The sequence below is a fragment of the Pseudonaja textilis genome, chromosome 1, assembly GCF_049901715.1.
Source record: "Pseudonaja textilis isolate UNSWEBS1 chromosome 1, rPseTex1.2, whole genome shotgun sequence".
NCBI classification, from domain to species: domain Eukaryota; kingdom Metazoa; phylum Chordata; class Lepidosauria; order Squamata; family Elapidae; genus Pseudonaja; species Pseudonaja textilis.
The window spans coordinates 218,511,009-218,537,952 of NC_141990.1; the positions used below are offsets into that span (position 1 = coordinate 218,511,009).

A 26,944-nucleotide genomic window follows, 5' to 3' on the forward strand; every position below is an offset into this window, starting at 1 on the left:
ATGTTATGGCACGTAAGGTAAAATTAATATATGATTGGAAACTGTTGGTTTTTTAAGAATAATTTAACCTGGGAAACAAAGGCAGGCTATCTGGATGTTTGGTAAATAGAGTTTCTTCTGAATTAAAATATGCTTTACTCTGTAGCTTGAGTAAACCATCTGTATTCAAGTTCTTTTTAGGTCACAAAAATAATAATTACCTAGCCTGTGAGATTTGTTTTGGGATTGAATTGGAACTTTCTACATATAAAATAAATAGCTACAGCTCTTCCTCACAACAATCTTCTACAAATATCATGGAATTTTACTCAGCTATATCTTATGTTTCCTGATTCTTATGTGAGGCCAGCCTTTTCTCAAAACATCTTTTCAAATCTCAGAACATAATTACTTCCTGGAGAGTTCCTTGCTATGATTTATTTTAATAAAATGTTTCTACCACATCAAAATCTGTCCACATCTTCATCTGCTTCAGTTATTTCCACCCGGAGCAAGCTTCAGAGTCTCAATGAATACATTGCTTCAACATGGAGGAAGTGGCTTATTTAACATCACACAGAATCCATTCATACAGATTCAGGCCACAGCTGCAGTTCTTGAAATGAGACGCTCTTTCTTTGGATACAGCAAGAAGTTATTGTTTTTCATTTTAAAGTTTAGCGCAGTATGCTCTTGCTTCAGACCTGGGTGTGGCAAAATCAGGCCTTGTTTAAATGGACATCACATTTGTCAGTGGAAATGAGCAAGATTCCTTCAAAATCCATGATTCCTTCATCTTGGTAGAATTTCTAAACATGTAAGTTTAGAAATGGTACAATCTAAAAATGCTGTTTAATATCATGATGCTTCCTGGCAAGTATATACTGTAACTGTACAGTACTAATAAAAGAATATTTTTATCTCGGGGTTGACATGGTGCTGTCTGTGCTTGCCTGTTTTCTTGTAGACATTTCATTACCCAAACTAGGTAAACTAGCACTGATGATGTTACCTAGTTTGGGTAATGAAACATCTGCAAGAAAATAAGCAAGCTCAGAAAGCACCAAGGCCCCCTGTACAGTACTAAGTCAGAATGAAGTTTGTTCACCTTTTGCTCCATGTCTTACATTTAACTTTATAAGTAATCCTCAAAGTGGGACCAGAATTTCCATGGCTAAGCAAGGTGTTTGCTAAGTGACTTACGCCTGAGTTTATTATCTTTCTTGCCATGGTTGTTAAGGAAATTGCTGCAGTTGTTAAGTGATTCAGATAGTCATTAAGTGGATCCAGCTTCCCTTACTGACTTTGCTTGTGGGAAGCCAGCTGAAAAGATTGTGCATGGCAATCATGGGACACTTCAACTATCATAAATACATGCCGGTTGCCAAGTACCTGATTTTTGATCACATGACCATGGAGATGCTGCAATGGTTGTAAATGCAACAACAGGTTGTAAGTCACTAATTTCAATGCAGTTGTAATTCTAAATGGTTGCTAAGTGAATAACTGTAAATCAAGAATTTCCTGTACAGTTGCATCTCAGATTTGCAAGGAATTGTACCTAGCCAACATTCACTGTGCCAGAAAAAAAAAGTAAGCAAGTTTATTAAGGAATGGAAGGCTGCAGCTTAGATTAACCAAATCAAAAAAAAAAAATTAAGCAAGTCCATTAAGAAATTCAAGGTTCTTTAGCTGGACTGTCTATTGCCAAATGGTCACTGCAGGTCGCACATTCTGAAAGCTACTTTCAGGGAAGACCTAGTTTGCTCTTAGAGGATACACCTAGACTCTAGGGTTTTATGCTAAATTAAGAAATCACACACAAAGGAAATGGCTAACCATTTCTGGACTGCTGTCAAAAAAACCCAACCTTCCTGGATGTGTTCATGAAATTTCCCCAGATTTGAGCTCAATCTGAAAAAATATTTTCAGTCATATTTGCAAGAAACTAGCAATGCCAAAATAAGGGCATCTGAACAGTGACGTTATCACAAACACTGCCAAGACTAACTGCATCAGATGACAGACATTGTCATTTACTCCCTTGTTCTTACCAGCATGCTCATGAAAGCGTGTCTTTCATCCAAATGAAATTAATCTGAGATTAATATTTATATTGCATGTAAATTCACTAGTTTCAATGATTTGTGTGATGGCTATTACATATTTAATTGCTGCATTAGTAAGGGTTTCCAATCTTGTTATAAACACCAAGAAGTCCTACAAAAAACTACACCAATAACTACATATCTGAAAATATTACACAAATAAGGATCGTTGGAGCTAAAACGTCCTGAAAGATTTCATGAAACAAATACTGTTTGCAGTCAATACATAGATCCTTACTATCAATAGGGCTTCTCATAAGGAAGCTATCGGTTTCTGGCATTTATTAAACGCCAGAAATATTATAGTCCAGACAGCAACAGTCCAGGGTTGCCTTTACTTTGAGAGATCCATCACTGCTGTTCCAAAGGTGCTTTTTCCCAAAAGGCAACTGGACTTTCTTGGTGTTTTCTTTGAAAACGTTCCGCTTCTTCAGTTCTAACGGAAGCTAAAGGTTTTCAAAGGGAAAAAAACCCCCAAAAGTCCAGCTACCTTTTGGAAGAAGCAGCCTTTGGGACAACCGTGACCGGCATCGATGGACAATCTCCACAGACATCATTGCATATTCGTCCTGCGGCCTCCGGCTGCTTCCTTTCCCAGCCGCACCAGTCGCTCCAGCTTCTCTTAAATCGTGGCGCAGCCATCGAGCGTCGCTGTCGGCTTTATTCTCAGTCCCGAGGAAGGCGGGACAAGTTTCGCTGCCGTAAAGCAAGGTGGCTCCACAAGGAAGTGGCGGTGGAGTTGTGGCGGAAGACCGTGAGAACTTTACAGGATGTCGCGGGCAAAGGTAACGTGAGAAACCGGGCTTAGACCTGGAAGATTGGTGGTCAGGGTGTTTATAAATGTCTGGCATTTCCCGCCACTGGCGGCGGCGGTGGTAGCAGCATCCGGGTATCACGAAGGGAACCTCTTAGTATGCAGAAGCCTGGATCAACTGATCACCGTCCTCCTCGTTTGTTGGGGCTCCTTGATGCGGAATGATTACCCTTTTAACCATCACTATGTTGGCTCTGTAGTCAACGACGCTTGGCGATTGGGGGTTTCTCTCCCATGCCCCCCCCGCCGTACAGAGCTTTGTTTTGTGAATGAGAGTTTTCGAAACGTGGAGGAGAACTAGAAGTAAACAGGTGTAGATGGATCCCGCTACTACATAGGGAAGTTGTTGTAACAGATTGTAGGGAATCAAGTGAGCAGGAGGTGTCTATTAAGCCGGAGGTGGATTCCCCAGGAAATTAGATAGTTCATGCTGCAGTTTCTGCTATTAAATGACAGATGAGGGTCCCTTGTCTGTTGCTGGGAAATCGGGCTGAATCATCATCATCAAATCTGTATATAAAATACATTTTAAGAATAATAAAATATGTGCATTGACAAAATTTCCATCTGTCAATTATGTGATCTTATCAAGAGCAACTGCGCTCTCTTCGCTGAGGATGTAAAGCTATTCAACACCACAGACAATATTGCTACCCTTCAAAAAGAACTTGACTATGTGTCAGAATGGTCAAACAAATGGCAACTTCAAATCTCAACAAATAAATGCTCTGTCTTACATATTGGCAAAAAAAATCAGAAAATAAAATACTGGCCGAATAGTCAAGACCTTATTGATGATCCAAACTCTGTCAAGGATCTTGGAGTACTCATCTCTAATGATCTAAGTGGGCTAGAGCCCACTGTAACTACATAGCCAAAAAGGCATTAAGAGTTATTAACCTAATTTTACATAGCTTTTCTTTGGTAATATTACACTACTAACTAGAGCATACAAAACATTTGCTAGACCAATACTCGAATACAGCTCATCAGTCTGGAACCCACATTATGTATCTGATAGTAACACAGTTAAGAAAGTCCAGAAATATTTCACAAGAAGAGTTCTCCACTCCTCTACTTGTTGCAGAATACCTTATGCCACCAGACTCGAAATTCTAGACCTAGAAAACCTAGAACTATGCCGCCTTCAGTCTAAGTATAATATATAAAATCATGCATTGCAATGTCCTATCTGTCAATAAATACTTCAGCTTCAACCATAACAATACAAGAGCAAACAATAGATACAAACTCAAGGTTAATCGCACCAAACTTGATTGCAGGAAATACGACTTCAGCAACAGAGTGGTCAATGTCTGGAATACCCTACCTGACTCTGTGGTTTCTTCCCCAAACCCCAAAATCTTTAACCTTAGACTGTCTAACTATTGACCTCACCCCTTTCCTAAGAGGTCTGTAGGGGGTGTGCATAAGCGCACCAACATACCTACCGTCCTTGTCCTATTGTTTCTTTTATTTTTTTTATTTTTCTTATATGTATCAATGTATTCATAACTATGTTTTTACTTATACCTATTATCTTGTAAGCAATTGACAAAAATAAATAAATAAATAAAAATAAATTACAAAAGGCCCCATTGTCGGGATCTACATTAATACATTATGACATTCTAGGTCTTTTGAGAAGAACTTGAGGGGATTGAAGGCCAATACTAGCCAAACAACAGCTGTAATTTCACATCGTTAAATATATAATAATAGATATGAGGGCCAGTTTAGTATAATGGTTATGGCATCAGGCTACAAACTGGGAGACTGAAGTTTTGTCCCATCATAGGCACAAAGTAGCTGGGTGACCTTGGGCTGCTCCCTCTTTTTCAGCCACAAGAAGCAGGCAATGATAAGCCACTTCTGAACTCTTGTCAAGAAAACTGCAGGGACTGGTCCAGCCAGCCATTGGGAATCATCTATGAGTCAAAGATATCTCCACCCCCAACCCACTCAAAAAAGCATTTGCAGATTTCCATATTCTAGTTAGTTCTAGTCCTCTCTTAAGCACCGAAGCCAGCTGGTGACTGTGGGCCAGTCACTCTCTCTTAACCCAAGGGAGAAAAGCTGAGAACCAGAGTGATGTGATGCTTAAGCACCAAGCTAGAAACCAGAATGAATTCTATTTCCCTCTCAGGTACAAAATCAGCTGGGTAACCCACGTGTCAGTCACTGTCTTTCAGCTCTAGGAAGCAGACAAGGGCAAACCACTTCTGAAAATCTTATCAAGAAAAAGACTTGTGGACTTCAACTCCCAGAATTCTTCAGCCAGCAAAGCTCAGGAACTCTGGTTGAGGAACTCTGGGAGTTGAAGCCCACAAGTCTTAAAGTTGCCAAGGTTGGAGACCCCTGATCTAAAGGGCTCCAGAAGGATGGCCTTTGGAACAAACTAACCTAACACACAGCTAAAAGCAGAACTTGAAAATATCTCCTTTTGTGCCTTTTTGATCCTTCTAATAATGACTTTACCCACTTAAAAGGATATTAACAGGAGCCTCTGTGGTGCAGTGTTTAGAGTGCAGTACTGCAGGCTACTTCTGCTGACTGCCGGCTGCCTGCAATTTGGCAGATTGAATCTCACCAGGCTCAAGGTTGACTCAGCCTTTCATCCTTCCGAGATGGGTAAAATGAGGACCCAAATTGTTGGGGGCAATATGCTGACTGTAATCCGCTTAGAGAGGGCTATAAAGCACTATAAAGCGGTATGTAAGTCTTAAGTGCTATTGCTATTGCTATATGTTAAAATGGTCCTTAAAGTTTAGGGTTAAAGACCAATCTTCATATTTATCCAGAATCAGATCACATTGGGAGCAAGAACTATTTCTCAGTGAGGAGGGAGGCTGAATGGAGTGGATGTTTTATAAAGAAAATTGGGATGTCCTATATAATTAGCCATGGTGTACTTTGTTCTTCTGGCAAATGTCATCCTAGCATGGCAGTTTCAGTACCAAAACTGATTGGATTCAAGTATGAAATTAACTTTCGGATGTAGAGTAGCAATCAACTCAAGGGGCTTTGTAATATTCCAATATATTGGTGCATCCATTTTGGAGAATTTTTCTGGCTAAATACCAGTTTTGAGCAGCAGCTTCATTATTTATAGGAAACTGCTTTTAAATCCTGTCACTGATGAGACTAGTTTTACTGTACAGGGATTTTAATTTGTTTAATTTGTTTCAACTCCTCTACTGTGAAAGTCACAGACTAATTGAGTCAAAGCAGCAACTGGGATAAACAGAGTAGGATTAGCTATCCATATCCATGAGCTATCCTCTTCCATAGAAGAGGAGGTGAGATTTGAACTAGGATATTTAATGCTAGTGCTCTCTTTTATTTTGTTTATTATTGGTACCCCAAATACAGGTAGTCCTCAGCTTACAACCACAACGGAGCCCAATATGTATGTTTAAGTGAAGAATTTGTTAAGTGAGTTTTGCCCCTTTTTATGACTTTTTTGACCACATTTGTTAAGTGAATCACTACAGTTGTTAAAATGGTAATATGGTTGTTAATTGAATCTGGTTTCCTCATTGACTTTGCTTGTCAGAAGGTCGCAAAAGGGGACTACATGACTCTGGGACACTGCAACCATCATAAATGTGAGTCGGTTGTCAATCATCCAAATGTTAATTACACAACCATGGAGATGCTACAAAGGTCATAAGTGTGAAAAATTGTCATTAATCACTTTTTAAAGTTTCTTTGTAACTTCAAACGGTCACTAAATGAACTGTTGTAAGTTGAGGACTACCTGTAACTTATTGTTTAAGGTAGTCAACAGGATTTAAAAAATAATACGGGTATAATGTATTATAAGTAGTACATTTAAATTTGAGCATAAAGTATTCAGAAGAATTTATGAATTTTGAGTAGTGATTTCTTTAACAAGTAAAGATAGTATGTTTTTAAAAGAGAATATTATTCACATTTATGAAAAAGAAGAAAGATGGAGTGTTTTTCAAAAGCAGCATTATCTGACTTTCCCAGGCCTTTTATCTTCATATATACAGCATATTTTATTTTTGTTCTGCTTCTTTTTCTAGTAAATAATTCCTTGTGGGCCCAACATTAAAAAAATTTTGCATTGGGATAAGGTCATTGTGCATCCTAAAGAAAAAAGAAAGAAATACCCTGCAGGCAGAGATAAAGAGAAGGGTTTTTTAAAATTCTTCCTCTGAAATGAAATATTCCATGTTTACTTTTGCTGTTTCATATTAAACAGCATTTTATTCTGATGGCAATAAAATTTATTCTGCAAAGATAATTGAATAGATTTTTATCCTCCTTTAAAAATATTTTAGTTTATTTTTCTATGGTGTTTTTTCTGGTACAGATAAACATTTTCAAACTATTGTATAGTTTGGTGGAATAATTAGGTGAATGTTTTCTCAGAAGTACATTTCACAGGTACAGTATTTACTTTCAGGGGATTGCATATAGGGCTGTAACTTTCTTTGCAATGGGATTGTATTGTAAGATAACCAGTGGCAGAACCTGGGGGCAGAGTTGAAACAAGGATCAACCAAGAATCCCTACATACTCACAAGTAGATTAAGTCCAACCCGCTTTGAATTCTGTTGACCCTTATCTAACTCCTAGCAGATGCTAACCCTTGTTGAGATGAGCATAGGCTTTTTACAATAAACCAGTTTAATTGAACCTTCACTAGAGACCAGATCTTTTTGTACCTGGCATGTATACTGTATATCTAAAATATTGTTACTCAAGAAAACTCCACTGAGTACCATAAATAAGTTACAGCAATACAGCAAATACAAATGCACCCCTTGTTTTGCAATTGCCTTATGCAGCAATTATTCAAAGTTATGATGGTGATGGAAAAATAATTTTGTGACCAGTGCCTGCATTATGGCCTTTGCAAGTCTGTAAGGCAAAGGAAAGCTGAAGTAAGATCATAAGCAGTCATGACTGCTTCAGGTAACAGCCAAGTTATCAGTGCCAATTGTGGTCACCAAACAAGGACTAGTGTAGGTGTTTGCATTATGTCATCTACCTGTCATTAATCTTATTCCATCTATGTTTGTGCCTCTTTTCCCTTCAAAGACTGCTGTGGTGCTATGCATGGATGTTGGTTTTTCAATGAGCAATTCCGCTCCTGGAGAGGAGTCTCCTTTTGAACAAGCCAAGAAAGTGATGACAATGTTTGTGCGGCGACAGGTAAAAGAAGGACACCAATAATGATATAAGTTGTTATAAACAAGAAATCACTAAGGATGATTGCAAACTGCAACCGAGTCTGTTTAAATTTATGTTTCTTTAATAGATAGCTTCTGATGTCACTTTGCTATTTCTGGAAGCCATCAGTCAGTTGTTCTAGAGCAGGGGTGTCAAACTCCATTTCATTGAGGGCCTCATCAGGGTTGTGTTTGCTCTCAGGGGGCTGGGGTGAGCGTGGCTAGGGTGGGTGTGGCCAGCTCGACATCATTCAGGTTGCACTTGCCTGTGGTGTCCAGACCACTCTGACAGCGAAAATGGGCTCCCGAGCTCTGTTTTCAGTTGTGACGGCCTCCTGCAACCCTCTGCCAGTGAAAACGGAGCTTGGGAGGGCCCTCTGTGGCTCTTGTGAGTTCTGTTTTTGGCTGCAATGGCCTCCTGCAACCCTCTGCCAGTGAAAACGGAGCTTGGGAAGGCCGCACACAGTCCTCCCAAGCTCCATTTTCACAGGCAGAGGCACTGTGGGCCAGTATTTTGCTGTTTCCAGGGCCGCCCCATGGGCCAGATCTAAGCATCCTGTGGGCTGGATCCAGCCCACGGACCTTGAGTTTGACACCCCTCTTCTAGAGAGTCAAGGAACTCTATTGTCATGGGTGCCATGATGTTAGGAGAACCTCAATATCAAATCTTAGAGGGTGGAAGACAAATTGGAGAAAAGGCTGTCTTCAGCAGAAGCTCTTGCACATTTCTTGCAGTGCTTAGCTGAAAATATGTTTATTAGGGAGATGTGGCACAGTATAACCGGATGTATGTTACGGTCCAGTACTTGAAAGCCTTGGGTGAAACCTAGCTTCAAGCCTCTTCTGGGTTAATATGAAGTGAAGTGCTGGTGGGAAATTGACATTTTTCAGCCACTTGAGAAGAAGGTGCATGTGCTTCATGAACATTTCTTCTACTGCAGCATTTGTATCTCATTCCCCAGAGTTATCCTAAGCAGAAATATACAGTAAATAAAGATAAAACTAAAGAAGATAGCTTCTTTCACATCCTAACATTATTTATTTTATTAGTCATTCGATGCAGAAGGAAGAAGGCAATGTGTTGTTTTACAACCCAGAAGCTGATGACTATTGTTTTTTTTAAAAATACTTTTTACCCAATGAAAGCAGACTTTTTAAACATGCTATTATTTAGATTAAAAAAATGTTTCAACATATTGACTTTCAATCTTCCCAATATGCTGGCAGTTGAGCACGAAAGCTTATATACAATATGATGCAGGAAAAATGGGAAAATGAAGCTGTAGCAATGAAGGATTTTATGGCAAAGTCTACACTGCTCCCTTGTATTTGTATTTCATTTTTCAACCATCTGTAGGTATTTGCTGAGAATAAAGATGAAGTTTCTTTGGTTTTATTTGGCACCAAGAAGACTTCCAATAGTCTTGCAAGTGGGGACCAGTACCAGCATATCACTGTGCATAGACACTTGATGCTGCCGGATTTTGATTTGTTGGAAAACATACAAAACCTGACTCCACTGGACTCTGAACAAGGCGACAGTATCTTTTTTGAACACTGAAGTTTGTTGTCCAGCAGACATTTGTACAGAGAATTTCTATTATTTAAACAAAAAAAGTATGAAACCTTTAGCATTAATCAGACACTAATACTGTTTTGTAGGATCCAATCTGAGTCGGTCACTGGGACCAGAGATTTAGTCTTTCAAGCTTTCAGTTTTGTGCTGGACCCCATCCCCAGGGAACTTCTCTCTACTAGAAGGTGTGCTTTGGGCTATTCTATGTGCAATGTTTATGTGGTGCTTGGTTGTATGTGTCTTTTATTTGTTGATTGGAGTATTGATGGCGGACTATTACTCTAAGTCATTGGCTGTTGTTTCCTTGTGCCAAGTCCTCAGCTCCTAAATTCTTGATAAGCTGGTGGTAAATTAGCACTCTTGTTGACTGACAAAGGGCTCATTTCCCAGACTTCAATCATTTCCCTGGCTATCTTAGTAGCTGTGAAATTTCAGTCATTTCTCTGACCAACAACCTGGGTAGCTGCGAAATTGAATGTATGTCCTTGTTCATTGCAATGTGAGGCTACCAATGAGTTTGGGTCTCTTTGACTGACCACTGGCTTATGTTCTTGCGATCTGGTGGTTATCTTCTTTCCCATCTGCCCTACATGCAGGGGATCCAGTAGACTACATTAGAACAACTTAATAGCTGGTCATCAACACCCCAATCAACAAGTAAAAGCCACAAAAAACCCCACAAAAATACTACATATAAAATAGCACAAGGCACACATTCTGGTAAAGCGAAGTTCTCTGAGAATGGGCTCCAATATGAGTCTGAAAGCTTGGAAAACAAAACTTCTGGTCCCAGTGACCAACTTAGATTGGATCCTGCAACATTATCCTGGGACATGTATATTTGCCTGCCTTCACGATCTTGTTTTATTGCATTGTTGGTAGAATTTTAATTTACAACATTTTCAGTCTACAATTCTATACATGTTCTTAGACACTCGTGGAGCCTCCTCTTTTTGTGAGGTTTGTCTCATAAAACCTGGTTTTCTTCAATGCATACTCATCAGATTTTTTTCCTTTGATAGAGAGAAAAGGTAAATCTAGAGGAAGAGGTTCAATACAGGCATCACAGCTCCTTTGCCCAGTGAGGAAACTCTGAAATTTCTGTACTTCGTTATGATACCGAGTTATATTTGAATTAACTTTTCCCCTGTATAATATGGAAACAAAAATAATAACAGCTACATCAGGAAGAAGAATTAAATATTCTGTCCATCCTAGACATCCCATCCATAAGGCCTATTTTAATGTACATGTTAACAGTTCTGCTTACTTGAAAGATACTAGTTTTGCTTTTCCCGATGTCAGTGCTAGCTGAAGAATGTTGGAAGCTGTAGCCACCAAAGGGTGGGGATTGTGAAGCTGAGAAAAGTTGCCCTCAATAAATGTTGCATAACAAATCCCGGCCAGCATATTTTGAAATGTGTCATTTTAAAAAATTATCTTTTCTTAACATACTGAAGTTCTTGATGCGCTGATTGTGTGCATGGATTTGCTTCAGAAAGAAACGATGTAAGTATATGGCTGTATTTAAGAATTCTGAAAACTGCTGTAACAGCATTCTTCTATAGTTAGAATACCAAATGAGATGAAGTAGAGACAGATACAGCATTTTATATTTGTTAAGAAATTATACGTGCTATTGAACAGAGCTAATTCATCATCACAAAAAGAGAGATGCTCACAAAGAAAGCAAAATTTCTCAGGCATTTTATTAGGCTACTTAAACATATGTATTTAGTTGCCTCATAAAATGCCTGAGAAATTTTGCTTTCTTTGTGAGCATCTCCATTTTTGTGATGATGGATCAGCATTGTTCAATAACACATATACCGTATATACTCGAGTATAAGTCGACCCGAATATAAGCCGAGGCACCTAATTTTGCCACAAAAAACTGGGAAAACTTATTGACTCGAGTATAAGCTGAGTTTTTCAGCACATTTTTTTGTGCTGAAGAAAACCCCCTCGGCTTATACTCAAGTGAGATTCCCTCTGGAAAAAAAAAATGGTGTGGAGCTCAACTAACAGGTATTTGGGTTAGAAATATATAAACCAGGATAAACATTTTTGTACTATGTCTTTAAGAAATTGCAAAAACTGCAATTGGGTGTGGTTTTTCAAACAGCCATAAGATGGAGCCAGAAACCTGGATTGTCTTAGTCTGAGTCTCAGAAGAGAGTGTGAGTGTATCTCTGTTTCCTTCTGTTGGAAAGTATTGCCGTTGCTCCATTTTTCCTAATTGACTGATATTACTGGATTTGATGTAGGTCTGCTATTGAACTGTTTTTGACACTGGAATTTGATATTTGGATTATCCCTGAATTGAAAAACTGACTGATTTACCTGTGAATGACTTTTGGACTGCTTATTTTGGACTTTGCTTAACGTTTCTGGAAGTAAAAACGTACATTTACTGTACAGTGTATCTGTGTGCTGTATGTGTATTATTCAAACACTACTCTCAAATACGTCTCCCTGTATGCGCTCATTCTCCTAACGGGGAATTACCTCAACAGAAATGGCTTAGATAATAAACTTCAATTTTTACAAAATGTGAACTGAACATGAGAAGTACTTATCTTACAAAGCAGCCTATCAGATTAATGTATTGCCCAAGGACTCAGCAACAATGTGTTAACATTTGGATGCGAATTCTGGGAAGTGAATTCCAAATGTTTTTGGAAGTTGTTAGGATAAGGAGTGCTTATTAACCTCAGTTTAGCTATCCTGATTTACAATAAATAGAAGTTCATGTTGCAGGCTGTAAGAACATGTACTTTTGTTGTTTTCAATAGATATTTAATATTTTGGTGATTTTCTATTCTATCCTTCCAGATAACGATTAACAACAATCAGAGAATATGGTATTAATTAAACATATTTTATATTGACTTTTAATTCCTGAAGCACATAGACTGACATCATTAGAAGTATAAGTCTACTTTCTGTTAGGAAGTACAGTATTCCATGTGGATAGTCATGTACGGTAATTGAAATGTTTTTCTAACTTTTTAGAGGAAAAAAATATGACAAACGGCACATTGAGGTTTTTACTGATCTTGGGAGTCCCTTCAGTGAAGATCAACTGGATATTATCATAGCTAACATGAAGAAAACCGGCATCTCCCTTCAATTCTTGTGAGTGAAGAAAGAGCTGTGACAAATTATAACCAGAAAAGAATGTATCTCTACTCTTAACTTAATCATTCTTAATGTTTTTATTGCAGGTAGTCCTAGACTTACAACAGTTCGTTTAGTGACTCTATGAAGTTAGAACGGCACTGAAATAAGTAACTTATGACAGTTTTTCACACGTATGACTATTGCAGCATCCCCATGGTCACATAATCAAAATTCAGATGCAACTGGTGCCTATTTATAACGGTTGCAGTGTCCCAGGGTCACGTGATCACTTTTCGCAACCTTCTGACAGTGTCAATGGGGAAGCCAGAGTCACTTAACAACAGCATCATAGGTGGTATTCAGCAGGTTCTGACCAGTTCCGGAGAACCGGTAGCAGAAATTTTGAGTAGTTTGGAGAACCGGCAAATACCACCTCTGAATGGAGATTTTGCAGTATCCTTCCCCGGCCATGCCCACCAAGCCCCGCCCACAGAACCGGTAGTAAAAAAAAATTGAATCCCACCACTGAACAGCGTCACTAACTTATCAACTGTAGTGATTCACTTAATAACTGTGGCAAGAAAGGTCGTAAAATGGGGTAAAATTCACTTAATAAATGTCTTGCTTAGAAACACAAATTGTGGGGTCAATTGTAGTCGTAAGTGAAGGACTACCTGTACATTCTTTCCAATTCACTGCTAAAAAGAGATTATGCCCAGAAATCAGAACTATATCTGTGGATCAGAGATGGTTTTCAACAGATTCTGACGAGTTCTGGAGAACCAGTAGTGGAAATTTTCAGTAGTTCGGAGAACCGGCAAATGCCTCCTCTGACTGGAGATTTTGCAGCATCCTTCTCCTGCCACACCCACCAAGCCACGCCCACAGAACTGGTAGTAAAAAAAAATTGAATCCCACCACTGCTGTGGATCTATTCATTACCAGACTACTCTAAAAATTCAACTGCAGGATCAAATTTAATAATGGCAGGGAAGGTGGCGAAAGAAAGACTGAGTTTGAAAATGGGCTGGATTCAGCCGGGGGTTGTGAAAAAAAAATCTCCCCCAATGCATCTTTAGGAGACAGACTGACAGGCAGTGGCTCAGAAGGCTGCTGATTGCTCTATTCTACATCCTCATCTTCTTGCTTGTCAGGTGACCAATTGTAGAACACACACAGTCTACTCTGTCTTTACAGGTGCGCCCATACACACAGATGCAACAGAAGGGGAGCGTAGAAATTTATACAGGTGCAGAGTTAGTTATGCAGGAGGCAATGCAGATACTTCTTATAGCCACTCCTGGTGAAAGGATTAGAAAGCATTCAAGAAAACATGCTTTGTGTTCTTTTTCTCTCTTGTGCACTAGCTACTGCAGCTTTCCATAGCCAGTCCCAATTACAATAAAAACAAACAAATCTTGAATCCAGGAAAGCTGATCTTGGCAAATTATATATGTAAATTAAATGAATTTCCATACATTGATTATTCTGCATACCCTTACTCTGATTTTAGTAGATTTACAAAGAGGGAAAGAGTTATGGAGAACATAAACTGTGGCTGGATTTATTCATCAGGCTAAGCCAAATGTGACTTGTTTGCTTATGGCTTAGCATATTATATGAGTTGTAGTTTATTCAGAAAGCTATAGAAAAATTAATCACGTGCTTAGAATAACAGGTCAACCAACTGTCTGTTTCCTGGGCCCTTGAAGTGCATGGTTAGTTTTCAGAACAAACAGGTCAAATTATCTTTTTTCAAACAATTATCATTTTTTAAAAAAGTTTCAAAATATAGCTGACATTCAGGAAATTAAATGTCTCACCTAGTACAACATTTTTGTACTGTTTTCCCTGCTTGTACAGAATACAGGCAGCTCTGGCTATTAATATAGGCCCGGAAATAGACAGTTGCGGGAAATTGTTTCTGTCCCTAGATTTTTAAGTATTAGGGGAGGAAAAGTGGTGACTCATACACACATAAAACAGATATGTGAAACAGGTTGTTTTAGTTCAAATAATGGCGAGAATTGCGTTTATTTAATAATAATGTTTAGATTATATTGATCCATCAAAAGACACCAGGTAGCTGAAAATAATAGGCAGTTGTATTAAATATACAGAATTATATAGTTTGCTCAGAAAAGACACACTGTGGCACTGAGTTTTCAACAAGCATGGATAGAATTGTAGCCTAAAAAAAGAAAATGGGACTCATTCTGATCTATGTTTTATTTTCTATAAGTCAGTGAGATGCAACGGGCCAGATTACCATTTCTGACAAATCAGGAATAGCCCGTCTTCTTAGATATATATTTAATTTAAGAGTTAGGGAAACTCAAGCTTCATCTTTCATTCAGTAGCTGTTTTTTTTTGTAGAAAATCAGAAATGACTCTGTATAAGTTGCATCTCTTTCTTTTTGCCTCTTAATCTTCGACATGGGGAAAGTGATTGTCTTTGGGACACAGTTTAGAAGGGAAGGTTAAATGCTTCATTCATCATATCCTTCCTGAAGCTTCTGTTATGTGAATGTATTTCTAGATGGTCACAAGTCCACTCCAGGGATAAATGGCTGTATTGGGGAGTCCAATATTAATTGCATCCTTTTCCATTATCTTGTTTTTATGCATATAATTTTTAAAAGAATAAAAACAATACACATTTTGAAAGAGAAAAATGAGGAAAGAAAAGGAATAAGTTAAAGCGCAAAGAAAAAATAGAGAACAGAAAGGAAAGGAAAGGAAAAGTGATAAAGAAGCACCTGCCAGTCTTCTTAAAAGCAGTTGCAAATACATTACCTTCTCTCTCTCAAGGCCTTTTTCATTATCCTGAACCGATCATGATGGGACCTTTTCTGTCTCACCAGATTTACTCTGATATATAGATTTGCAGCTGGCATTAATGTACAAATGACAACAAAATAGAATTTCTGATACTGTAGTAAATTCCCCATAGAGGAAAATATGTACACTTTTAACAAATGCTTTAAAATTTGCAAACTACCAAGAAATTGCACAGTCATGCTCCCATGACTAATACTGCAGCAATACCTATCTGTAGCAATTGTTTGCTATGACTTGACAATGACATTTTTATTTTTAAGTTATATGAAAAGATGCATTCAAAGAGTCAGTTTTCAATTTTCATTTTAGATTCTTTTTCCCCCTTTTTTAAATAGAAAAGTTATTTCCCTTGTTTCCTGAGGAATCAGGGATGTAAATTGAAATCGCTTTCAATTATTTTTTTAGTTTGCCGTTTCCAATGAATGACGAAGACAGAGGTGAGAATGCATCTGCCGGTACGCATGATAGCAGAAACAAAAACTCTTTTCCAGCAAAGGGTCTAAGTGAACAGCAAAAGGAAGGGCTCCAGATGGTGAAAAAACTCATGTTTTCATTAGACCAAGAAGAAGGCTTGGAAGATATTTATACTTTCAGGTAAAATAAAAATCCTCTGGTTCTTCTGAAAAGAACTCTACTATTTTGGGGCATGTTTTCCTTACTCAAGGCTTCAGTAGCATCAATGAAAGTTTTTTTTTCTCCTTCTAAACTATGTTACTCATGTAGAAAAGAATACCAAGAGTTTCCTTCTGCCTTTCCTGCTATGCTTCACCTCTTGCACCTTATCACTTATCTACTTTAACCCAGTTGAGTTTCCAGATTTATGGATGCAAAGAGCGGTGAGCACTCATACAAAACCCCACTCTTGTTATAAAGTTGTTAGGCTAATATTGAAGCAGTAGCTGGCCAGCCATGTCTGAGCTTGTATGCAAAACCTATTATGGCCCAATTAGTATTTGATTGTGGAAGTTCTAGGACATATCATTAGAACATGTTGGGAAATCAAAGCCAAAGAACATGACAAAAATAGCAAAAAGAGGCAAGGGCAAACTAATTGCTTGCTCTCGCCAAGAAAAGCAAATAAAGGTGACTTTTGAATCATTAGGAGACAAATTCAACGCAAAAGAGATTTTACCTTTTGGGATAATTCTGCATGACAGCCTTCCGCTGCTTTTCCCCTATGCTAATCCTGACTGAAAATGACACCTTAAAAATTCTGTTCAGAGTTTATCACTTTGGCAGTGATGATGGGCCAGGTGTTTTGTCTGGAAAACAGTTACTCTGCTCCTTGACTGGTGGATTCCCAAGCATCTTTATTCTGCCAACCTCTGCTAGGACAACGTATGGTTTCCCTTTGCATGAGTGAACACACAGCTGTCACAGAACCATAGGCTTGGAAGGGACAGTAAAGGTCATTAGTCCACTCCCTTGTTCCACGCAGGAGTTGCTTGGTCTTGAGGAATGCTTCATAACAGCAGTAGATGGGGAAGAAACACTACCATTTCACTGTACTTGCTATCACTTAAGCTAAAATCAAAACTAGCAAGAAGCACCCCAGTGTTTCTAGTGTTATCTATCGGTAAAGGGAACCCTCTCCCCAAATCCTGTCAATGGGAAAGCTAGAAGCTCCCCAAATCCTGTAGAAGGGAAAGCTAGTAGCATTCTTATTGATTTCACCCCAATCCTTAACTACCCCTTCCATACCCCTTCTCCTACATCCTGCCTGGAGAATTCTGGGAGTTGAATTCCACACATTGTTAAGCTGCCATGGTTGAGAAGCACTGCGCTAGGGTGTCACAAGCGAGCATTGCGGCTCCTGAGTTTGCCATGAACTACACTGAATGGTGTTACTGTAGAGAATATGGCACTGCCTTGTTGCATTTACATGGGATATTTCTTTACAGGACATCAAGCAGAGATGAGCACTGCCTCATTACATTTTTGTGAAATTGGTAAAAAAAAAATCTTTTTTTGAACCCCATCATTTCATGAGCCCAAAGGTGAGGAAAAGAGGCCATTTCTATTCTGGGAAGGTTTCTTCAGAAGAGGGAGCTGACATTCAGCAGCCCATGGCAAAGTGGCTCTGGAAGACAACTAATAGCATTGGTGAAGAGGGACATGTCCCACCAGAGTGTATATTTACCAGATGGAGTACAACAACCTGAAGTGCAGCAGAAGGACTGTTAGGCATGGTGTGCACTGTGGGAATTCAGAAAATGTGGCTTTAGATATGAAGCCAGAAAAGTTGAATAATTTTACAAGCAGGAAGTATGGAAAACCCTTTGTGTTCATGAGGCAGATGCTACTTGAAATTCTGTATTAATCAAGACACAAAGTGCAAGAATATACAGCAGGGTCGTCAAACATGCAACCTGTAGGCTGGATGCATCACATGCTGGCCAGGCTTACCCCCAGTTTAGTGAAGGGGAAAAAAGTCATGATACATCACATGACGACAACGTGATGTCTCAAGTTTGACATCCGCGATGTAGAAGGATCCTGACGTGATGTCACAAGTGTAGTACTGTAACAAACATAGGGCTTGATAAATGGAATCTGAATGTGTGAGTAATTTCTATGGAAGAGACATTACATTTGCTGCCATAGGAGGATTTGGTCGGATTTCTATCCATGAAAAATATGTCAATTCTGACCCAGAGATTTAGTGAGCAGATGGAGAAGTGATTGCTTTATCCCTCTGTATGAGACAATCTGAAAAGATAATATTTAGACCATAATTTAGGCGTGATTTTGGGACTGCGGCAGTTAATAAGAGTCCAACAAATAGTTTGGTGAAAATGGGCAAACAGAATTGCTCATTGTGAAATTGTTCTTGTTTTTTAACTGGGCCTCATTTCCTCCATGTTTCTTTATTAAGGGAGAGTCTGGAGCGTCTTTCAATGTTTAAGAAAGTTGAACGGAGACCTATGCCATGGCTCTGCCAGCTTACAATTGGTTCTAACTTGTCTATCAGGATTGTGGCCTACAAAACAGTAAGTGACTAGAACTCATTTTAATCCAGCATTAGCATAGCTGGACACAGTCCAACAGAAATGCCAAGTAAACTTGGTCTAATATCCATATCGAGGACTAATTAGTTTCACATTCAGACATTGCCAGAATAACTGATCTGAGCTAAATGCATTTTCAAGTACTAAATGGAATAGCTGAGACAGCTAGAATGCAGGCTTTTTTCATAAATCAGAGTAAAACTCATAGTCTGGTTTCTAAATGTCATGTTAATTTGGAGAAATCAGATGCCTTGGAGTTGAAAAACTATTAGGAATTAACAGTTTTCCTTAATTCATTTGGGAAACTTTTCACATTTATAAAAATATACATATATTGTATTTAGGCAGTATAATAAAGACAGTTTTATAGACTTGCTCTGGTCTCTTGTAATCAACGAAAGTTATACTGTTAAATAAGATCATTCCATTATTCTGTCACCTGTAATTCTAGGCAATAAAATCTAATAGTTGAGGTTTGTTTTTCATTCATAAATTAAAATTAAACACCATCATTTTCTTTCTCTCAATGCGGTTCCAAGTTCACAGAGGAAAAAGTGAAAAAATCCTGGATAGTCGTTGATGCCAAGACTCATAAAAAAGAGGATATACAGAAAGAAACTGTTTATTGTTTGAATGATGATGACGAAACAGAAGTTCCAAAAGAAGATGTTATTCAAGGTATGAGTTCAGTGTTTTCCAGGAAAGGCTGTGAGTCTTTTTATAATCCATTATTTTGTTCAGTTCAGACAGAATGAAAATGCTTTATTGTGGAAGCTATAGTCCAGTGATGGCTAACCTTTTCGTCATCACATGCCAAAAGTGTATGTGTGCCTGCGCTCATAACACAATGAGAGTACGACACTACCCACCCCCTATGCATGCATGTGTGACCCTTCCGTGTGCACCGCGCACCTCTGCAGAAATCCCCGCGTGTGCACGCATATTCCGTGTGTGTCCCGCCCCCCGCGCATGCATGACAGATACCCAACAATTGGCTGGCAGGAGGCGCGCACGCATGCACAGTGGATCAGTTCCGAGCAACGGCTTGCATGCTGGCAGAAATGGCTCTGCATGCCACTTCCGGCACACGTGCCATAGGTTCACCATCACAGCTATAGTCTGTCTGACATTTTGTCAGATTTCTCTTCTAGACCTGGCTATAAATCCCAGATTTCCGGAGTTATCCTGCAGTTAGCTAAGAGCAGGTTCTTCATACTGACATGGATAGGTAGTAATTATACATAGAGGTAGTCCTTGTTTACTGACTTCCTTGTTTAATGACCATTCAACCTTACGATGATTTAAAAAAAACCAGCTTTACAACCAGTCCTCACATTATGACCATTGCAATGTCCCACAGTCATGTGGTCACCATTTGGGGTCCTTCACAGCTGCTGCACATTTAAAACCATTGCAACATCCTGTGGTCATCCGATCGCCATTTGTGTTGTTCGCAATTGGCTTCCAGTAAGCAGAGTTGATGGAGAGCACAAACATAAAATCATAAATTGTGGTCACAGGATGTCTTGCTTAACAACCTTGGTGGCTTGCTTACTGACAGAATGGGAAATAAGTCTGTAGCAATCAGATGGTTCTCCACTTACCCGTGTTTCCCCGAAAATTAGACGCTGTCTTATATTTTTTTTTTTGTCACCAAAAAAGCACCAGGTCTTATTTTGGGGGCGGGGGGGGATGTTGTCTACTGACTCACCTCACTTGATGATTTATTATTAGATTTCAAAAGGAGTTTGTTGGTTAATTTTCTCATAGGAGCTTTTTGGTTTAAGTGTTAACAGGTTTCAGCAGTTAGTATGGTCAAATGTACTGAAAACAGAAGCAGTTTGGATTATTGGTACCCTCTGACTTTTCTGATCTAGTGCTCTTGTTTGCAAGTTGCCTTGAGTAAAATCTAATGTTGGACAAGTGGATTTCACACATACAATAGGAAACAGTTTCCTCCTCACCTCTTTTGTATTTGTCAAATCACTGGAGTTTAGAACACTCCCAGAAAAACTTTGTAAGATATATGTGATCTACACACCAGAGAGGACTCATCCTCTGCCATTTGTGCTAAAGTCAGTAGAAAAAACTAATTGGATTTCACTATTTATCACACTTTTTGCTTGTTTTCTTTAAACACAAAACTTGAATGCCGAAAAACATTCAGACCCAGTAAAGCAACATACGTGAGCCCTGTTCTTGCCTCTCCATATGAAATTGTTTGCTCTTGTTCTCTTTTCATCTCTAGTTTCTTCAGAGTGTTCTTTTGAGACATCTTAGACATTCAGACCTAAAGTGTTTTAGATATTCCACAAAAATGTCTTGGATCTCTAAGGGCTTTAGGTGGCAAGTATCAATTTCTGTGAAACTATGCGAAGCAAATAAAATTGCAGCCCTGTTGTTTTTCAAAGCTAAATAATAAAAGAAAATTTAGGAAAAAAAACCCTGCATATTTCCTCAGTAGATTCTTCATTTTTTTCATGGGACACTGGTGTATCTTACCGCCTTTTGTTCTGTAAAGTCCTCCTGCCACTTTTCTGGATCTTCTGCTGATTTGTTTCACCACTGATTCTAATTTTGCAAAAGAATAAAAAGAATAAAAAATTGTGCACTTAGTGAATATGGCAGAATAAGAGTGTGAAAATCGTAAGTTGTTCTCAGCATGAAATACCTCATTACATGTGTTTCATGCCTGAACCAAAAAGTGTAATCTGGATATGGCACAAAACAGAGATGCTTTGTTCTGGATATGGATCAAAATGTACCGAGGTTTGGGAGGATAAGGGGTGGGGGTGGGAAAACCAAGGTTGATGGTAGTAGCTGAGAGGAGTCAAGGAGGAAGGAAAGCCAAGTTCTGAAAAGTCAGGGATGGCGGCAGGATATCAAACCTGAGGAACTGCTTCGAGGAGAGAGGGGGAAAAGCACATCAGTGTTGCCCTACTTAGTCTATAAAATCACTGTGAGATCCCTACAAGTTTTATCTGACCCAAACACAGATGTTCCAGGTTTTGTTTCTGCTGAACTGTGACCAATCTTTGGCAGAACTTTGAAATGTGATTGTTTTGAGCACAAAATGAAACTCATTTTTCCATTTTGTTTGTACCCTGTGGCATAAACATTAGGATGAAATATAGTAAGTCAAAGCGAGTAGATGTATGATTTGTGACAGAATAGGTTAATGTGATTTGCATTCCAGGAAGGAGAGAATTAAAAATGGCTTTGGGGTACATGTCCATAATTAAACCTATAGACAGCTTATCAAACTTTTCAAAATCATCAACCACCAAAACCATTTTGTAGCAGACCATTTGTATAAGACAGTCTTCTTCCTAGTTACCTAAATATTTTAAGTTGCAATAACTTGGTGTCAAACCAGCACTTCAGTGAAAAGAATTTTGATTGAGGCCTGTGGGTCTATATAAAAGAAATTGTGAAATAATAGAAATAATAATAATAGAAAAGAAATTGGGTTTAGATACTTGCCACTAAGAATATTTTCCTGCTATTTTGTTCCCCTATCTTTGTTTTAGCAGAAATTTGGTCCAGTTTCATCACAAAGGGCTTTTCCTGGAAGGCTAACTCATCATATTGTCCACTCTCACTGCCTATTTTAGGTTTTCTTAGAAGAACACCCACTAACATTGGAAATAATTCTTTAATTTTGTAGGATTCAGGTATGGGAGTGACATCATTCCTTTCTCTAAAGTGGATGAGGAACAGATGAAATATAAGACGGATGGGAAATGCTTTGCTGTTTTGGGATTCTGCCAATCTTCTCTGGTGTGTCCAAAATTCAGGTGTTATCCAATTGCATGTTTAAACAGGCCAGACAGGTTGCTACAGATAAGTTGCAGATTATATGACTACTAATTTCTGACAGAAATAGTGCTTTCAAATTGGTTTGTATTATAATGATGTGATATGTTCTCCTTCCATGTTTATAATGTATGATTAAGTCCTCCTCCTCCTCCTCTTTCTCCCCCTGTTTGTCCCAGTTAGAACTCTGTGGATGTTGTAATAAAAAACTTAGAACTGCATGATGAAATCTGAGAAGCCCACAGGCTTTCCTGAATCAGTTTGTCGATGCTCATAGTTTAAATGCCTCATCTGTCTCCATAAAATAGTGGTAAAAGAATTTATTCAGACTAATAAAGGAAGAAGAAGGAAATCAGAAACCAAAAAAAGATCTGCTTGATATTAGCGTTGTATAGCATTTGTAGAAGACAGCCAAAGTTGTTGTAAAAGGATCACACAAAGCAAAACATACCCATGATTGTTCCTCACTTGCCCTATTTTGGCTTAGGCTACGGGAGAGACCAGTTCCCTATTTCCACAGGTATTTGACTCAGCCTTTCATCCTTCCAAGGTCGGTAAAATGCAGAACCAGATTGTTGAGGGAAAGATGCTGACTCTGTAAACTGCTTAGAGACGGATGTAAAGCACTGTGAAGTGGAATCTACGTCCAAGTGCTATTGCTATTGCTATATATTTACTCATGCAAATGCTTGATTGATATTTCCCACAGTACTTTTATGTGTGTTCCTTATAAACACAGTTTTAATGCTGTTTTGAAAAATTACTAGATCTGTTGTTTATACAGGGCTTAAACATTCTCTTGAGTGCAGGCCCCAGAAGATTGATTCACATGTGAAGTGAGACCCAGGTTTCACCTGTACACATTGCTGGTTCTCTCACTGTTGAGAGAACACATTAGCTTTCTGTAGTTTTTGCCAACAGGATATTCATGTGGCTGTCTTTTGTTGTATTGTTTTGTGTTGTGTTCACTGTTTTTATGATTTCTGAGAGCTTGCACACAAGTACTGCAACTATTGCCCCGGCCACTGAATACTGACAGTAACATATCAATTCCTGTGATTGTGCAATGTACGATGTCACCTTTGGTTTGGAGTATATATGAGTGTACATTTTGCCTAATTCATTCTCACTCTGATATCATTAATCGTTGTTATTTTGCATGGCCCAATCACAACTGCTTAACTGTTTGCTGGCTGCTTTAGGGAGATGCAAACAGCAAATACTGTTTCAGTTTCCAAACAGACATCAACTCTCTCACACACTGACAGGACGCTAGCCAGATGAATACCAATGGATGCTGGTAGGCAGAGGCACAAATTTTTTCCCTTATTTTCCTCCCCCAAAACTAAGCCTGATCACATAGTTTTGTAGTGAAGCACGTGTCTCGAGCTAGTATAGGAATATAATACACTGTTCCATTTAATCTTTCAAATGCTGGATTGGCCTTTTTTTAACACTTGCACTTGTTTCCTTAAGGAGCTCAGTATCATAGCTAATTTTCTGGAAACATTCTAGGTTCAGACATACCGATATATGGGGAACCAAGTCCTGAAAGTCTTTGCAGCAAAGGATGATGAGGTGAGATAAATCAAGCTTAGTGCTGGATAAATTATTTGTGTATCTTTAAACGTTCAGCTTACTAAACAAAAGCTGAGTTGACATTTTTTCCAGTTAGTTTTGCAAAATGAAAGAAAGCTCAGTTATAGAAATAATGAGAACAGCATGGAGTTGAAAAACAACCCAGCTTTAATCCAAGAGCAAACAACAACCAAAAAAGTATTTTTATTGATTGGGTATGTTGGAGAGTATATTGGGTATTTATTGGATATTTTGGAGAGAGAGAGTGAGAGAGAGACAGGATAAATATGTAATCTAGAAAAGAGATACCATTAAATTTTTAGTATCCATACTGAATAGTTCTGTCTAAAAGAGTTCCTATAAGGTTAGTCTTTTTGAGAAATGCTATAAATAGTGAATAGTGATGGCTACATGGGACAGAAATTATCCTTTACTGTGGGGTTTTTGTATGACTCTTTTTTGTTGTGTTATCTTTAGGAAGATAATGAGCATATTTGTATATGTGTGCTTAGCACTATATAATCTGCCCTTCATTTGAAAGATAGCATCTTAACTGAGATCTTGATTTTGTGACCTAACTGTGCCATATGATGGTTAGCTAAGCTTTTGAAGAGGCAAAGCTGAGCTTCAAGTCAAAAGTTAAGCGTTTAGTTCTAGGGGATAATGTGTCTTCATTTCTTTGTTTCTTTGTTAATATTCCAATTGCTAAGTTTTAACGACATTAGAAATAACTCTGGGTTTGTTTGTTTTTTTGACAGGCTGCTGCAGTTGCACTTTCTGCTCTAATTAATGCTTTAAGTGAGTTGGACATGGTGGCTATAGTACGGTATGTTTATGATCGGAGATCACATCCACAAGTGGGAGCAGCCTTTCCACTAATTAAGAATGAATATGAGGTAATGTTGATGACTGAAGAGCGTGGGAATAGAATTCGGAGCAATAATGTTTTCTTCCATTCTATTCAATCACCTATTGTTAGAGGAGAGAAAAAGAACACTAAATAGGATAAATCGCAGAAAGAATGGAGAATTTCAGTTTAATATTTTCAAAATATTTTAGAAATCATTTTGGTCTAATAGTTAAGGCTTTTCATTTTGAATCTGGATCAATTTTCAGAGGAGTTTTAAAAAAATATTTATGCAGTTGCTGCGTCACTGAAATAAATTCTGCATCGCTATGAGGTTATATTACACAAAATATTTATCATCAAAGAATAATATAGTTCATTTTAGGGTTGATTTTTCATTAGAACAACATGTGAACCCACTCCTAACGGCTTGATATTATGTATGAGTCAGGCCTTTATGACTCAGTCAGTAAACCATTATGATTCATACAAAAAGCCATTTTTGTATCCTATTATGATACTGTACAATGGATAAGTCCAGCAAAAATATTTGTACTGCTGTGTCATCTCTGCAGCATTTACATTTAACAATGTGGGACGTACTAAGAGTTGGTTAGAATAAATTGGAAGTACATTACATTGTAATTTTATTTTATTTTACTTTATTTCTTTATTTATAGCTCAAGACCAGTCATAAAAGTTAAAGTTTAGCAAACATAATGAATACAAGAAATAGGCAAAACACCTCAACAATTAATAAAGAGAATGATATACCAGGTGGTTTCTAAAAGCCAACACCGTCAATAAGAATTTTGTAACCTTCTTAAAAGATTCCTGAGATTTGAACACATAGAAAGAAAGCCATAATCTCATAATCACAGGAGCAGTTAAATTAGTGTTAATTGAGGCTATGAGTTTCAGTGGCTATTGGCTATATACAGCAATGGGTATTATAATAGCGCATATAATGGAGAATCAATTCTGAGTGCAGAAAAATACAGAGTTTGTGTGGAAGGTTAGTCTCTCTATCAGTTGTTATCCTAAAGGGTAGTGCCCCAATTCATGCTAAAGTAAAAAAAAAAAAATCACTAGGAGCTATCTAGGAGGCAGAGACAATTATACTCTAGAAAAGCTAAGGAACACTGCTTCCGTCAGTATAAATATCTAAGGCTTGGTTCATCTAGAGTAAAATTATTCAAATTGGTCATTAATGTCAAGTTTTTTTGATGCATAGTCTCAGATATGAAAGTAAATGATTTAAGATTTAAAATGAAGGATTGAATACAAGAAGAAAAGTGTTTTTGTATTGAGATAGTTGATACCAGTTATAATCTTCACAGAAATACAGCATAGACCAGGATGGTGATATATTGATTCCTGTATATTTTTATAAATAACGCAAGATGACAAACATACCTAATGCTCCTTCCTCCTATTTTCCTCACAATATCAACCCTGTGACATAGGTTGGGCTGAGAGAGAGTGACTGGCCCAGCTTACCTTCCTGTACTATATTGAATGTTTTAATTAAATAGTAATTTAAATGCTATTATTTGTTGTTGTTTTTTAAAATCCACAACATGCTTTTATTCCAACTGCCTTTTCTTTCCATATTCTTTCATTCTGTTCTAGTGTTTGGCTTATGTGCAGCTACCCTATATGGAAGATTTGAGGCACTATATGTTTTCCTCCTTAAAAAATAATAAAAAGTGCGCCCCAACAGGTGAGCTTGCATTTTGAATCACGTGCTGAACAGCACAATCCTGTTCTTATCTACTCAGAAGTAACTTTCATCCATATTAACCCTGCCTACCCCAAAGTACAGAGGATAATGTCTATAATGTGTAGAACCTTTATTTTATTAGAAATAATGGTTTCTCAATATACATTAGATTACTTTCCAGACATTTTTGTTTAGTTTTAAGCTTTCCATACTCCTCAGTCCTCGGCACTGATCTTAAGTGCCTAAGGATAATCAGGATAGTTCACTATTATTCGACTCCAATATATTCTTTAGTTGCTCTAAAATGGAGCCATCAAATTTAGCAAG

General features: G+C 38.1%; 1 protein-coding gene across 1 annotated transcript in view; it reads left to right on the forward strand.

Annotated features, from left to right (window-relative positions):
- Nucleotides 1-2,707: 2,707 nt before the first annotated feature.
- XRCC5 (X-ray repair cross complementing 5) overlaps nt 2,708-26,944 on the forward strand; it is a 71,281-nt gene continuing 47,044 nt past the window's right edge. Inside the window, exons 1-12 of the mRNA XM_026708006.2 lie at nt 2,708-2,872; nt 7,975-8,088; nt 9,463-9,646; nt 11,142-11,190; nt 12,697-12,819; nt 16,051-16,239; nt 18,521-18,635; nt 19,193-19,331; nt 22,321-22,433; nt 23,985-24,047; nt 24,806-24,943; nt 26,527-26,617. Of these exons, the coding sequence (XP_026563791.1) occupies nt 2,858-2,872; nt 7,975-8,088; nt 9,463-9,646; nt 11,142-11,190; nt 12,697-12,819; nt 16,051-16,239; nt 18,521-18,635; nt 19,193-19,331; nt 22,321-22,433; nt 23,985-24,047; nt 24,806-24,943; nt 26,527-26,617 (1,333 nt within the window). The 5' untranslated portion in view covers nt 2,708-2,857. The remainder of the gene's footprint in view (nt 2,873-7,974; nt 8,089-9,462; nt 9,647-11,141; nt 11,191-12,696; nt 12,820-16,050; nt 16,240-18,520; nt 18,636-19,192; nt 19,332-22,320; nt 22,434-23,984; nt 24,048-24,805; nt 24,944-26,526; nt 26,618-26,944) is intronic.